Source organism: Macrobrachium nipponense, chromosome 15 (assembly GCF_015104395.2).
Source record: "Macrobrachium nipponense isolate FS-2020 chromosome 15, ASM1510439v2, whole genome shotgun sequence".
Lineage (NCBI taxonomy): Eukaryota > Metazoa > Arthropoda > Malacostraca > Decapoda > Palaemonidae > Macrobrachium > Macrobrachium nipponense.
The window spans coordinates 19587248-19603123 of NC_087208.1; the positions used below are offsets into that span (position 1 = coordinate 19587248).

Below are 15876 nucleotides of genomic sequence, written 5' to 3' on the forward strand. Positions count from 1 at the left end.
TGAGACAGCAAAAGATACTGCTGCATGCAAAATAAGCAGGATGTACAGTATTACAAAATTCACTCTTAAAGGCTTTAACATATCTCTTTGAAGTTCATTCAGCTTTGAAAACATTCTTGAGATTTATATCCCATCTAAAATGACTGCCTTTACAGTAATGTCAATTGCAAAGTAATTTATTTATATCTTTGTATAATTTATTTGTAATCAATAATCATGAAAATGTCTTGAGGGATTTTTATCTTATGAAATCTAAATTTCCATTCTATCATTAAATATTAATTAGTAAACTTTTCCTCATAAGTGCTGTATTCAAACTGTAACCATTTAATCTACTGGTCTATTTAGGAATTTGAGACAAACTATATAACCAATTATATAATTTTCATTTGTAATTATATCTGGGGAGATAATTTGAGAAAATGATCTTATCAGTGGAGGTAATTTGAGAAAATAATCTTATCAGTGATCACATAAGCATCACAAGCCTTTCTTTGAAGCACTGATGCAAATAAAATGGTGCAAGGTATTCCCTTCCATTTATCTTCATGTTCAGATCCATTCCTTAATTCGAAACATTAAAAAAATCCATCCATCACTGATTTATCTGTATTAAATAATCCAAAAACCTAACTTCCCTACAAGACAATACTACTACAATGTATAGGTATACAATACACAGCAGTCACCACCCTACTTACGAACATTAACAGAAACGAACAGACAGGATCACAAGTTAAAACTATATTTTTAAAATAAAAATGTTATTGTCATGATACAATAAAGTTCTATACATACTTACCTGGCAGATATATACTTAGCTATAGACTCCGTCGTCCCCGATAGAAATTCGAATTTCGCGGCACACTCTACAGGTAGGTCAGGTGATCTACCGCCCCGCCGCTGGGTGGCGGGAATAGGAACCATTCCCGTTTTCTAAGTCAGATTTTCTCTTCCACCTGTCTCCTGAGGGGAGGCTGGGTGGGCCATTTAATCGTATATATCTGCCAGGTAAGTATGTATAAAACTTTATTGTATCATGACAATAACATTTTTATACATTCAACTTCCCTGTCAGATATATACTTAGCTGAATGGCACCTTTGGCGGAGGGTAAGACACAGCTAATTTTACTGAATAGACAGGAAAACAACATACATTGTAGGTAATAAAAATAAAAAACCTTGGTTCCTACCTGTGTTAGCGAAAGACTTCATGGCTACTGCCTAGGAGCCTGCATCGCTTCAAGAGCCTCAGCGAGGTAGTGACCTCATGCTAAGAGTTCTTGATGGTCTGTCAAAGGGGTCTTACCCACTTACGCGACAGAACTTTAGGATCTTTGTCAATGGGGTTCTATCCACTTACATGACAAAACACCTTGCCTAATGGCATTATCATAAAGCACGACACTGATCCCGATCACCTGATCCTATCGTCGGGTTAGTACTACGATTAAAAGGAGTCATCCCCGAACATCCTTTCAAGCAACCCAAAAACTCAACATCAATATTGTTACAAATAGTCATTAAAGGAAACAAAACAAAATTATTTAAGGATCAGCATCCGCTCCATGTCCCAGCATAGTATCCGCTGATATATACGGGCCAAGAGAAAAACATTTCTCGTATGTTACCTTAACGTCTTTTAAATAATGGGATGCAAATACAGAATTACATCTCCAATAAGTTGCTGCTAAAATGTCTCTCATTGACATATTCTTAGTAAAAGATAGGGAAGTTGCAACTGCACGGACTTCGTGAGCTTTTACCCTAAGGAGCTTTAAGGAGTTCTCTTGGCAGTCCCTGTGAGCTTCTGTTATCACGTTCCTGACAAAGAACCCCAGTGCATTCTTTGACATAGGTCTCTTGGGGTTTCTTACTACACACCAGAGACTCTGGCGACATCCCTGAAGCTGTGTCTTCTTTTTTAGATAGAACTTCAGGGTCCTGACTGGGCAAAGAGACCGCTCCAACTCTCTACCTACCAAGGACGAGAGTCCCTTGACTTCGAAACTTCTAGGCCAAGGTTTAGAAGGGTTTTCATTCTTTGCTAGGAATAGATGTTGAAAAGAAACCACAGCAGAGTCTTTCTTAAAGCCCACCCGAGAGTCCAAAGCATGCAATTCACTGATCCTCTTAGCAGTTGCGAGGGCTAACAGGAATATACATTTTCTCGTCAGATCTCTGAACGAGATTTTATCTGGAGGTTCGAACCTGTTAGAAGTCAAGAACTTGAGGACTACATCCAGGTTCCAACTCGGGTGAGTAGAAGATCTCAATTTGGAAGTCTCGAAAGACCTAATGAGATCATGAAGATCTTTATTATTTTCTAAATTCAGGCCTCTGTTTCTAAAAACAGCAGAGAGCATGCTCTTATATCCCTTGATAGTCGATACAACCAACTTCGACTCTTCTCTTAAGAAGAGAAGAAAATCGGCGATTTCGGTCACAGAGGAATTGGAAGAGGACAGCTTCTTCGACCTACACCATCTACGGAAAACTTCCCACTTCGATTGGTAGACCCGCAAGGTAGAGGACCTGCGGGCTCTAGCGATAGCTTTTGCAACTTTCTTAGAAAAGCCTCTCGCTCTGACCAGTCTTTCGATAGTCGAAAGGCAGTCAGGGAGAGACTTTGGATGTTTTTGTGAAACCTCTCAAAGTGGGGTTGTCTGAGCAGATCTGTCCTTTCTGGAAGAGATCTGGGGAAGTCCACCGTCCATTCCAGTACCTGTGAACCATATTCGGGAAGGCCAGAAGGGAGCAATCAGAGTCAGTTTTGTTCCCTTCGATGCAACAAACTTTCTTAGCACTTCCCCCAGCAACTTGAATGGGGGAAAGGCGTAGGCGTCTATGCCTGACCAGTCCATAAGGAAAGCATCGATCGCTATGGCTCTGGGATCTTCTTCTAGAAAGCAGAAGTTGTCCATCTTCCTGGAGAGGAACGTGGCAAATAGGTTGATCTGAGGTTTTCCCCAGAGGGACCAAATCTCTTTGCAGACTTCTGAATGGAGCATCCACTCTGTCGGAAGTACTTGGTCCTTCCTGCTCAATCTGTCTGCTCTTAGATTTTTCACTCCTTGAACAAATCTTGTCCAAAGTAATATGCCCCGTTCCTCCTTCCAGGTCAATAGATCTCTTGCAATCTCGTATAGTGAGAGAGTGAGTGCCCCCCTGATTTCGGACGTAAGCCAGAGCAGTGGTATTGTCCCGAGTTGACTTGGACTACCACTCCTCTGACTTCCGCTTCGAAGTACTCCAGGGCTAGATGAATGGCCAGGAGTTCCTTTGCATTGATGTGCAGTGCCACCTGTTCCTTCGTCCAGGTACCTGCCACTTCCTTTGGACCCAACAATGTTGCTCCCCACCCCAACCCTGTTTCCGAGGCATCGGAAAACAACACTAGGAGAGGGTTCCGAATCAAGAGGGACACTCCTTCGTTTCTTCTTAATGGGGTTAACCACCACCTCAGGTTTGACTTTATTTCCTGGTGAATAGGAAACAAGTCTGCCAAATCTCCTGTCTTCTGACTCCACATTTGTCTGAGATAGAACTGAAGAGGTCTGAGGTTCAATCTCCCTAGAGAAACTAACTGCTCCAACGAGGAAAGGGTGCCCAATAGACTGAGCCATTCCCTCGCCGAGCTCTGTTTTTTCCCTAAGAAGTTGGAGATTTTTTCTAAGCCTCGAGCAATTCTCTCTTGCGATGGAAAAACCCGAAAACCCCGAGAATCCACCTGTATCCCCAGATAGACTATGTTCTGTCTGGGGATCAATTGTGATTTCTCGAGGTTCACGAGTAGTCCCAGTGATTTTGTGAGTTCTAAAGTAGTCTTCAGGTCCTTCAAGCACTGATGTTCTGATCTTGCTCTTATCAGCCAATCGTCTAGATAAAGAGATACGTATACTTATCCCTTTCAGATGTAGCCATTTCGCAACATTCTTCATTATGGCCGTAAAAACTTGAGGAGCTGTAGAAAGGACAAAGCACAGGGCCCTGAATTGGAATACTTTGCCCTGCATCATGAATTGAAGAAACTTCTTCGATGAGGGATGCAGGGGAACATGAAAGTAAGCATCCTGCAGATCCAGGGAGACCATCCAATCTCCGGGACGAAGAGCCGCAAGAACCGACTTGGACGTTTCCATAGAGAACTTTGTGTTCTCTACGAAACGGTTCAAAGCGCTCACATCCAGAACCGGTCTCCACCCTCCCGAGGATTTCGGAACCAGAAAAAGACGGTTGTAGAATCCTCGGGAATGCGGATCCCGGACCAATTCGATGGCCTCCTTTTGCAACATCTGATCTACAAGGTTTAAAAGTGCTTCTCTCATGGCAGGGTCCCTGTACTTGGCCGACAGTTCCCTCGGGGTCGTCGTTAGGGGAGACCTGTCTCGAAAGGGGATAAGATATCCCTTCGTTACTACTGATAGAGACCAGCTGTCTGCCTCTCTCAGAGCCCATTCTTCTGAAAATTTCAGAAGTCTGGCTCCTACCGGTGCTTGAAGGACTGGCATCTCATTTGGCTTTCTTGATAGGTCTGAATGCAGACCTACCTCTTTTTGGTATTCCTCTCTTCTTAGAGGAGGGTCTAGAAGAGGAACTCCCTCGAAAGGGCTGTTGAGGAGTACTTGTCTCTCTCTTCACAGGAACGGAGGTCCTCGCTTTCTTTGTGGATTGGGCCAAAAGATCCTGTGTGGCCTTTTCAGCCAAAGAATGGGAAATGTCTCTTACCAATTGTGAAGGGAACAATTGATCCGATAGCGGAGCATAAAGCAGGGACGACCTCTGGATAGGAGTAACTGCTTTTGTTAAAAACGAACTAAATAAAGTGTCTTTTCTTTCAAATTCCCGTTCCGAAGAGAGACGCCACTTCTCCTGATCCATCCTGGACCGCTTTGTCCATGCAGGACAGAACACTATAAAGGACTTCTGGGCTCAGCAACTCCGACTCCTGAGTTTTCTTAGCCAACACCCCAAGGGACCAGTCTAAGAAGTTAAAAACTTCTAATACATAAAACAATCCCTTGAGGAGATGGTCCATTTCAGAAGTCCCCCATGTGATCTTAGCTGATGACAAGGCTTGTCTTCTTGAAGCGTCCACAAGGTTTGAAAAATCTGCATCGGCAGACGTCGGGAGAGTAAGACCCAATGATTCTCCCGTCTCATACCAGATACCTCTCTTCCCTGCCAGTTTGGAAGGAGGGCAGGCAAAGACAGTTCTCCCCGCTTCCTTCTTGGTTTTAAACCAGTTTCCGACAAAACGAAGCGCCTTCTTCATCGAAATGGTCGGTTTCATCTTAATGAAAGAGGACGATTTTGAGACCTTAGTACTGGTAAACAAAGATCTAGGAGAAGGTGGGGCAGTAGGGCTTAATGAGTCTCCAAACTCTTGAAGTAAGAGGGCTGCTAGCGTCTTATAGTCCGATAAGCCTGCAGCCGCACGATCTTCTGAATCCGATACATCTTCCAAATCAAATTCAATCTCCGAAGAGGATTGATTCTTTTCCATAGGAGATGAGTACCTTGCAACATCTACCCCACTCTTGCAAGAACGACGGCCGCCTGTGCGACAACTTGCGTCCTTACGAGAGATAGGCTGATCCTGCAACAAGACTGTCTCCTTCTCATGGCAAGAGTGATGGCCGCCTGTGTGACACCTTTCTCTCCTGTCAGAAGAAGGATGTCCTCTCGTATCGCTCTCAACGGAAAAAGCTCTATCCTGACGGGCTACGGCCGCCTGTGCGACATCTAGAGTCCCTGCCAGGTAAAGTCTGATCCCGCTGAAAGCTAGAAGAATCCTCTCTGTTCAAATGTCGTTTGGAAGACTATCGTAAATTCTGGCGCCTGGCTGGCGCTTCTGTCGCATTGCGCCAGGCTGTCGCTTTTGGCACATTGCGCCAGGTTGGCGCTTCTGGCGCATCTGGCTCTTCTGGCGCATTGCACCAGGATGGCTTTTCTGGCGCTTTTGGCGCATTCTTTCTACCTCCTGTCCGAGGAGTAGCTGTAGATTTTTTAATAGGAAGGAAAGAGTCCTTTCTTCTGGAAGTCTCCTTCGTAAAAACTTCTACTAAAGAGGAGATCTGCTCCTGCATTTTTTTGTAGAATTTTTGCCGCAGCATTCTCTTCTTCCTTTTCCGATGTCGGTGAAGGAGGTCTTGAGGAGGAAGGAGACTCCGAGTTGAGAGTTGGAATATACCTGGCTTTTTTCTTTTCAGGGAAAAACTCCGGACTTGAATCCAACGTTGGAGCTTTCCAACTTCTTTTCAAGGGGCGTGAAAGTTCGTCAGAACTCCAGCCCTTTCTTTGTGGTGAAGAATCCGAAGAAGAAAAACACTGTTTTAGGATGCTTTTCCTATAGCAATCCTTGGCAGTTCGGGTCGTCACAGAATCTGCCGAGGGGACGCCTGATCGGTGGGGATTCTCCATAACCTCCGTAAGGCTTTTGACATTCCTTCTCCTCTGGGCCTGTGAGCTTGGAAGCGGTCTAGGCCTGGGAGCGAGATGAAGCCGATCAGACGCACCCTCCACTGCACTGGGTACACTTACGTCACTATCACTGCGCTTACCTTTTAAAGTTTGTATCTGACGTTCCATCCTTTGAAGTGCAGCCTTAAGATCTGCAATTTCCTTTTCTGGGTTTGCAGTCTTGGTAGTAGCAGAGGAAGTAATTACATGTTTAGGGTTAGGTGATATATTAATAGACTCGCTAGAACAAGACCGACTTACGCTTCTGGAGGAAGCCTTCCTAGCCCTATCCATTTCCAATTTTCTTAAATAGGAATTCAAATTCTTCCACTCTTCCTCATTCAAACCTACACATTCATTACAGGTGTTAGATACAGAGCATTCATTGTCTACACCCCTTACACACTGTGTGAGGGTCTACCGAAGCTTTCGGTAGCCTCACCATACATCCCTCATTCACACACTGTCTTCTAACCGAAAAGCTAGAGTCCGACATTATAAGAAAAATCCAAAATCAAGTCCAAATAACAGTCCACGAAAGAGTATGCCCAACCAAAGATCCAATACGTCACCAAAAAGACCGGCTTATTAGATCAATAGCGATGAAAAAACACGAAAATCAAATCAGGAGGAACAACAACAATGCTGATGTCCCAGCCGATAGAGAAAATCTGACTTAGAAAACGGGAATGGTTCCTATTCCCGCCACCCAGCGGCAGGGCGGTAGATCACCTGACCTACCTGTAGAGTGTGCCGCGAAATTCGAATTTCTATCGGGGACGACGGAGTCTATAGCTAAGTATATACGTATATATCTGACAGGGAAGTTGAATGTATAAAACTAGATTTTGCATATACTTACCCAGTAATTATAGCTAAGTTACTGCTTGATGGCAGCCTAAATTCAAAATTTGTGGGTAGCACTTCGATGGCTCAGTGTAGGCATGCAGTGCCATCCCCCCTACGGCAATACTAGGAACGACTTAGCTAATCACGTCATTCTGTTTTATGCATAATCTCCATCAGAGGGGAGGTGGGTTGGTTTCTGATCATATAATTGCTGGGTAAGTATATACAAAATCTAATTTATTACAAAAATATCATTTTTGTATATGTGACTTACTCAGTACGGTGGAACCTCTACATACAAAAGTCCTCAGACTTCAAGGCTTCTCAGGGTTGGTTTGATAAATTCCGTAAAAGGACTGGCATCCATTCAGTGGTGCGGCATGGGGAGGCTTGCCAGCTCGGACACGAAAGCGGCCGAAGCCTTTATTAAGACGAGAAGACAATCAACAAAGGTTACAGTCCTCAGCAAGTCTTCAACTGTGATGAGACTGGCCTTTTTTGGAAAAAAAATGCCTCATCGGACGTACATCATGGAGGAAGAGAAGAAGCTACCTAGGCATAAGCATATGAAAGACAGGCTATATAAAGACAGGCATACTCTTGCACTTTGTTTTAACGCCAGTGGGGATTGTAAGGTGAAGCCCCTACTTGTGTATCATTCGGAGACTCCTCGACCCTTCAAGGCCCACAAAGTGCTAAAGGAGAAGCTTCCGGTGATGTGGAGGGCTAATACGAAAGGGTAACGAGACTTTTGTTCACTGAGTGGGTAAATCTGTGTTTCAGCCCGACAGAGAAGAAATTCTTGGAAGAGAAGCGCCTCCCTCTGAAATGTCTGCTGTTGTTGGACAATGCCCCTGCTCACCCTCCTGGCCTCAAGGAAGATATCTTAGCAGAGTATTCTTTTATCAAGGTTCTTCATCTTCCGCCTTACACCACCCCTCTCCTCCAGCCCATGGAGCAGCAAGTGATATAGAACTTCAAGAAGCTGTATACGAAACATCTTTTTAAGAGATGTTTCGACATCACTCATACCACAAACCTCCCCTTGCGTGAATTTTGGGAGGAGCATTTCGATATCGTCATAAGCATCTGACTCATCAATCAAGCTTGGCAGGAGGTTTCGAGGTGAACCTTAAATCCTTCATGGAGGAAACTCTGGCCTGATGCCGTATCTGACTGAGACTTCGAGGGATTCAACGTGGGCGAAGCTGATGCAGATTCAGAAACAGTTGATGATCCTGAAACTGTTTCGCAACCAGCTCTTGACAAGATCGTTGCACTCAGCAACTCCATGGGGCTGGTCGTCGACAAGGACAACATCAATGACCTTCTCCAGGAGCACCTAGAGGAGCTTACGACGGATGACCTGAAGGAGTTGGAGGCCATGCAACATAATGTCGTTCAAGAAGAGCTCTCTAGCAGTGGTGGAGGAGGAGGAGGAGGACCCTATGGCAATGGCAGAAATTAAGGATGTTCTAGCTACTTTTCATAAAGTGCAATCATTTGTAGAAAAGACACACCCCGAAAAGGCTTACACAGGTCGTATGCTTGCGCAGTTCGATGACGTTTGGCCGAGTCATTTCAGGAACATTTTGAAAAGCAGGCAGAAGTAATCTTCCTTGGATTGTTATTTTTTAAAGAGGCCTTTAGTAGTAAGCAAACAGGAAGGTCCAAGTGATATGAAAAAAACAGAAAATTGAAAGTGGTGAAGAAATTGAAATTATTTTATTATTATTAGTATTATTTAATTTTAAGTTTTTCGTAAAGTTAAGTGTTCATGTTTTCTGCCATTTGTTAATGTGTTTCGCAAAGTTATGTGTTCAAGTTTTCTGCCATTTGTCCTCCTCATCTGTTTCCACTTTCAGACATCGCCTCAATCGAAAGTTAAGGTTACACATTTTACAACATATGTACGTACATGTACATACAGTATTTCTTGTACCCTGTACACTAATACCACTTTATTTACAGGTCAGGCACAGTTAGGTTAGGTACTGAATGGTCCAAATTGTTGTATTTCATTGTTTATTGGTCAATTTAGCTTTACTGTGGTGTTTTTGTAGGGCTTGGAACAAATTAGGCAATTTACATGTAAAACACAGTTCTAGATACAAAAAAATCAGGTTATGAAGGCCGCTTCAGAACGGATTAATTTCGTATCCTGAGGCACACTGTAATTATATAGCTGATTCCACACAGACTAGCAGTGGAATCATGGATATATTCTACTCCAAAGCAATAAATCATGTAACGAATTTGAAATAGAAAAGTTGCTAGCATTGAAAAACAATGCTTGTCGTTCCTATCAGCTTTGAGAGCTATGCAGTTGAATACTGCTTCTGGTTGGTGCTCGTCTTAACTCGTAGTGGCGTGGCAGTAGAGACAAGGGTCACCTCCTACTTCAGGGGAACTTTGCAGCAAAGGGAATCCTCCTACAGCTAGCAAAGTATGATAGGTGGCCACCCTTGCATTAAGTGCTTTGTTTGTTTGTATGGTGATTTTACGTTGCATGGAACCAGTGGTTATTCAGCAACGGGACCAAAGGCTTTGCGTGACTTCCGAACCACGTCGAGAGTGAACTTCTATCACCAGAAATGCACATCCCTCACTCCTCAATGGAATGGCCGAGAATTGAACCCGCGACCACCCAGGTGAGAAGCAAACACCAAACCAACCAAGCTACTGAGGCGCTTCTTGCATTAAGTGCAGCACCAAAATGAAATAACCAGAAAACACTGACACCTACACTGAAATAACATCATGACCCATCCACTGAGAGTGGTGGGTGCCCCAGGTACACTGTACCCCGACTCTCCGAACTCAGCACCTTACTGAAGAGGTGAAGAGATAATAGAACATCCTATGCTTCCTTCCACAATGTCGTGCCAGTCACTAACAATGGTCTCAAGGTTTTGAAAAATTTCTACCTTTTTTAAGCTTACATAATAAGATATGATAAGCAAAGATCGTTTATACCTCCAGTTGATCAATAGCAAAATGGGTTTAAAGAGTAACTAACAACTAAAAACAGAGGAAGAGGCTGTTCTTGTATCCTTGGCTCTGCTCCAAAAAAGGCCAAAAAAAATACTCCACAACACTGAACGCGTCTCAAACATGAAGCCCACATAAAATGAAGACCACACGTTTAGACAGAGGAAGAGATGGGTTATTACCGTAACTTCCTAGAGTATGGATGGTCCTCTGATTCCTGTTGCAATGAAGGCTGGAAGTCTTTAGCCGTGTAAACAAACAGGAATGTACTACTTGACGAACAGCTCCTTGTCACTGCAAAGATTGGTTCAAGGAGCAACTCTTTTAAGTGTTGGTTCAAGGAGTCACTCTTCTGTTTACCCTGGAAGCAAAGTCTTCTAACATTCACTCAAAATCTTGGTTAACAACTGATAGTTGAACACTTTAACGAAATAGAGAATATAAATGACAAAAAACCACTATATTTGTCTGATCAATCATTTTGAATCCATACAGTGGTCTATGGGTTAACTGTAACAAAGCAGACGACTTAAGAGACTTCTGTTGTACCATGGGGTAAAAAGAAAGACAATACTGAATCTAATGAGACAACTCTAGTCCGATGATTCTCGCAATAGTAATTGAGGCCTAAAACAGGAACCATAAGCGAGAATCTAAAGCCAACCAGAGACAAAAGTCTGTTATAGTCGGGCAGAGAGATTCGAGTTAGGTGTTAACACTCAATACAAGGATGAACAAGATCTTGGTGTGAGGGCAGTCCTCTACCCCTCTCTCGACTCCATAGGCTGAGTTGCCTGGTAGTACATTTCGTCTTGGAATGCGTTCGTCTTACAGAGCTATCGAGTGCACAACAGATACACTTGAGCAATTGCATGTTAATCAAAACACCAGGAAAAGCAACCCCCTTGTCCAGTGATAATACAGGTGGTCCCTGGTTATCAGCTGCTTCACTCTATGGCCCTTCGGTTTTAAGGTGGTTTTCAAAAATATTAATTAAAAAATAAGGTTCCTTACAGCACCACATTCAGTTATCGGCGCCAAAAGCCAGCCGTCCGCTATGGCGCACCAGAAGCCCATTATGGCACACCATAGCGGTTATCGGGGGCGCCATAAAGCGAAAATCACCATTAAGCGAAGCATGAGTGTCTAAGGGAGTAAAACATACTTGCGCCAATAACCGCTTAAAGTATTCTTTACTCCCTTAGGCTTTCATGCCTCACTTAATGGCAATTTTCGCTTTATGGCCCGAGCCAGGAAAGGAACCACTGCTGATAACAAGGGACCACCTGTACCAACCCTGTGTTGTTGTTGCCAAACAATACCACTATACATCACAGAGTCAAAACCGGAAACTTTTGGGGGGCATGAAAGGCTGGCCTAAGTTTCAGGTTAGTTACGACTTACAAGAAAGTACTATTTGACTCGGTCACACATTAGGATTAATTTACCTGTGTGCACCTATTACTCGGACGGCGCAACTGATAACAGACGGCTGTCGCAAAGAGAATATAGCAAACGTACGTATATTCGTAGGCAACTGGTGGTTGAACGCCAGCCTAATTCTTCTTCACTTCGACAGAAAAAAAGAATAAGGGCTGAGCAGATATCCTATACAGGCAGTACCCGGTTATCGGCAGGGGTTCCATTCTTGGCAGGGTGCTGATAAGCAAATACTGCCATTATCCGAAACTCAGTGATTTATGGCACCAAGTTTCGGTTAATGGCACTTCTGTTAGGTATGTTATGGCGCCATTACTCTATTATCAGCACCTCATGGCCACGATAACCGAAACTTGGCCCATTATGGTGCCATAAATCACCAATTTTATGAGCTAGACAACCACCATAAAACCAGATCGCCATTAACCGGGGACTGCCTGTATTCAGTCTTTGTACTTAAATAACAAAATGACGCTCGGACAGACTAGAGACGAGATGTCAAGTTTCTTTGGTGATCTCAGTTACTTATTACTGTAAGAAAATAATAGATCAGTAATCAGATCTTAACTACTTTATATGAAATTCTGGCATCTAGGAAAATAAAGGCATGCTAAAAAGGTACAAAAACATTATAATTTCCTTCAAATTATGTAAATGTATGTGTATTTGTATAATGTAACAAAAATTCAACTCTATTAAGTAAATTACTGTGCTTTTATTCTAACTATTGACAAAGGAATACAATAAGCACCTACAAATATATGAAACAGCATTTCATATATTCAAATATGTATTGACAAATAACGTAAATGTATACGTTTAACCTCTAAAATAAGATACACTTATATAAACAAGTAGCTTTCATGTTAAGTCTCAAAGCAAATCCAACTCTAATATAAAAGAATAAAAGATATTTACAAATAAATGATTAATAAAAAAAAATGAGTAAAATTAAAATTATCAGGAATTAAAAGTAATCGAATTCAATAACCGATTACATACACACCAGGTCACATCCCGCTAATTGACTTGAGTGGCCTGAGCTCCTGTCCGCCAAGCGAGTTGGAGGTTAGAACTGAACGTGACACGAGGAAAATACCTCCGTACACCGAGGCCATCCCAGCTCTCACTGTAATATGCCGAAGTACTGCTGAACCGGAAACCCTTTAGTTAATTAATACTCAACATATCTGCCTATGGCCTCCCGCAGCCAAACAATAACACCATTCTCTCCTTACTACATTTCAACCTCTACCTTTCTTTGCAAAGGAAAGTGATGAATATCGCAAGCACAGTAAACAAAACAAAATGTGTTGTCCTAAACACAAATAGCTGGCCTAAAAGAGGGTCTTAACATTCATGAATTACCTTCAAGGCAATTATATTTACCGACGATTTACGACTAGTCTATGATCAGTAAATAAAATCCCAAAAGCAAAATATCACCTAATGGAATGATACAACATTCCTGTAACGTTCAAGAATTATTTTAAGGAAATCATTAACAGCAACTTACATGTAGCCTAATCCCAGTTAGTAAATAAATGCAAAAGTTTTTGGGATAAAAGAATGGATAATATTCTAGAATGACTTTAATCATTTACCCTCGGCCTGAGAATAGCCTATATCTGGTGAACAATCACGAGTGCAAAAGAATTGCTCTAAGGTAACTATTTACCGGTGTCTTGCTAATAGCTTATGACCAGTAAACAAATTCTAAAAACGAAAGTTTGCCCTAAAGGAATGACATCAAGATTACCTAAAGAAATTCTTAACTGACAACTTACATATTAAGCCCGGTGAGTAAAAAGATATATAAAGCCCGGTGAGTAAAAAGATATATAAAGCCCGGTGAGTAAAAAGATATATAAAGCCCAGTGAGTAAAAAGATATACCCAAAAGTATTTTATCTACTTGAACAGTGATCCATTCAAGAACTATTCATAAGGCCATTATTATTCCCAGAGACTGCAAGTATCCGGCTTCATGATAATCGAACAAAATAAAATAAAAAGACAAGACAATCTGAGCAAAATAAAATAAAGACAAGACTCATCCTGCTCAAAGGCTATGAATGCGTTCCGCTGTTTTAACACCAAAATGTTTCTTTGAGTGCAGCAGAAAACAAAGACGTGATTAGCCAAGTCATTCTTAGTATTGCCATAGAGCACTGTATACCTACATTGAACCATTGAAGTGCTACCTGCAAAATTTGAATTAGGGTTGACGTCGAGTAGAAACTCTTAGCTATATAATTGCGGGGTAAGTCGCATATACAAAATCTAATTTCCCTCTGTATGTCATCCTACTAGTAAGAATTTTTACAGGAAACAACAAAGGAAGAAGTTGTTCCTAGTTATCCTGAGTTTTCTTGTGATTAAATACTGCACCATGTATGTTTCTTACAATCATGAGATTACTCATTCATACTCTTAAAATATGCCTACTTACTTCTGCTTTCCCCATTTAACACATTCTTTGATGAACTCCTATTTCCTGTTTCCTCTCCCCATAAGAAAAGTTTGGTATGTATTTTTAACAGTATACAGCAGTGTGCATTGTTTACTCTGTGAACTTCTAATGTCAAAGCATGAAAAAACACTAAATTTTGAATGTCACATGAATCATTTTATTTTCTTCTTTTTACCATTCTAAAATCTAAAGTCAATTCTTTATGATACTGCACAACTTTAAATATGTAAAGTGAAAATACTAAAATCTGACTCTCAGGTTAACTTGAGAATGTGAACGTCAACAAAATTATGCACTACATATTCACCACCAACTTATGAACAATTAAAGATATGAACAGCTGTACGGACTGCAACTCATTCATAAGTTGGGTTGTGACTGTATCAGTACATGTACATACTATATCCAAAGAGAGCAGTGAAGGAAATCAAGTACTCACCAACTTAATGGCAACATGTTCATTGTTGTACAAATTTTTCCCTGAAAAGAAAATAAATGTACATCAATACACAGAAGTAAGAAAATATAAAAATCTTGTCTGGAATTTAAATACATACTACTGTATCCTCTACTAGTTTGTATTGCACTAACACAGTAAACCTTAATAATCACTGTACCTCAAAACAATGAAAAAGAACACTCAAAGAACTAACCGTCATTAATGTTCACATCATCTATGAATGAATGAGGACTAAAACTTCAACTGCAATGATTGTGAACAACTTGAATGCATCAACTGCATTTATCACAAAAGCAATAGTTTTACAGTAAACTGAACAACAAATATACTACCAAACATCAGTACAGTCACCAGCAGATTCTTGGTCAAAAGAAATGTGACTTTTTCTTTATTTTCAGAAAAAAATTACCACTTTGCAAATTGCCCTCTCATTAAGATCTTGAGTACCAGGCTACTTTATTGTGGATTCAGGTAAAAATTTATATAAATTTATATGTATATATGTATTGTAAGAAGTATGGGTTAATTAATTTTTCCAAAACACATTTCACAAAATTCTGAGATAACTTACAAAACCAACTATCCAATGGCATGTAGTCAGGATCAAAGAGGAGTTTTGAGGAAGTCTTCCCTTATTCATAAATCATCTAATATATATATATATATATATATATATATATATATATATATATATATATATATATATATATATATATATATATATATATATATATATATATATATAAATTACCTTACTGCATTCCAGGTTAATCTCTGAGATGCATTAAGAGCTCACTTAGCATTTCATCCATGTGGAATTTGTAATAAAAACTCCTGAGATCTTCCAAGGCAAATAATGTCAACTACCAAAGAAGATTGGTACATGCAAAGAACGATTCAAAACAAATCCAATACTGTAGTTCCAGACAACCATTACTTTCTAAGAAACATTCTCCAAATGATATAACCCCCCACAAACTGGTCATAACACAGTCAACTGAATATGTGCAAGAAGTGTACTTAACAAAATATTACTATAGTACTGAGGCAATATTTCTTAATAAAAAGGAAAAAAAAGTAGACAGTACCCGGAAAGGGAATTACATACACAATCAATACAAAATAATCTGAACTAGTATTTACTGTAGCTTCTTAGAACAGTGTGACTTGCCCATTCTTTTATTTTAAAAAACCTGTACG

General features: G+C 41.0%; 1 protein-coding gene across 9 annotated transcripts in view; it reads right to left on the minus strand.

Annotated features, from left to right (window-relative positions):
* The window catches only part of LOC135227021 (casein kinase I-like), a 239736-nt gene that overhangs the window by 211249 nt on the left and 12611 nt on the right, over positions 1 to 15876 (minus strand). For all 9 annotated transcript variants that reach the window (XM_064266789.1, XM_064266792.1, XM_064266788.1 and 6 more), the window contains exon 2: positions 14656 to 14696. In XM_064266789.1, the coding sequence (XP_064122859.1) occupies positions 14656 to 14696 (41 nt within the window). The remainder of the gene's footprint in view (positions 1 to 14655; positions 14697 to 15876) is intronic.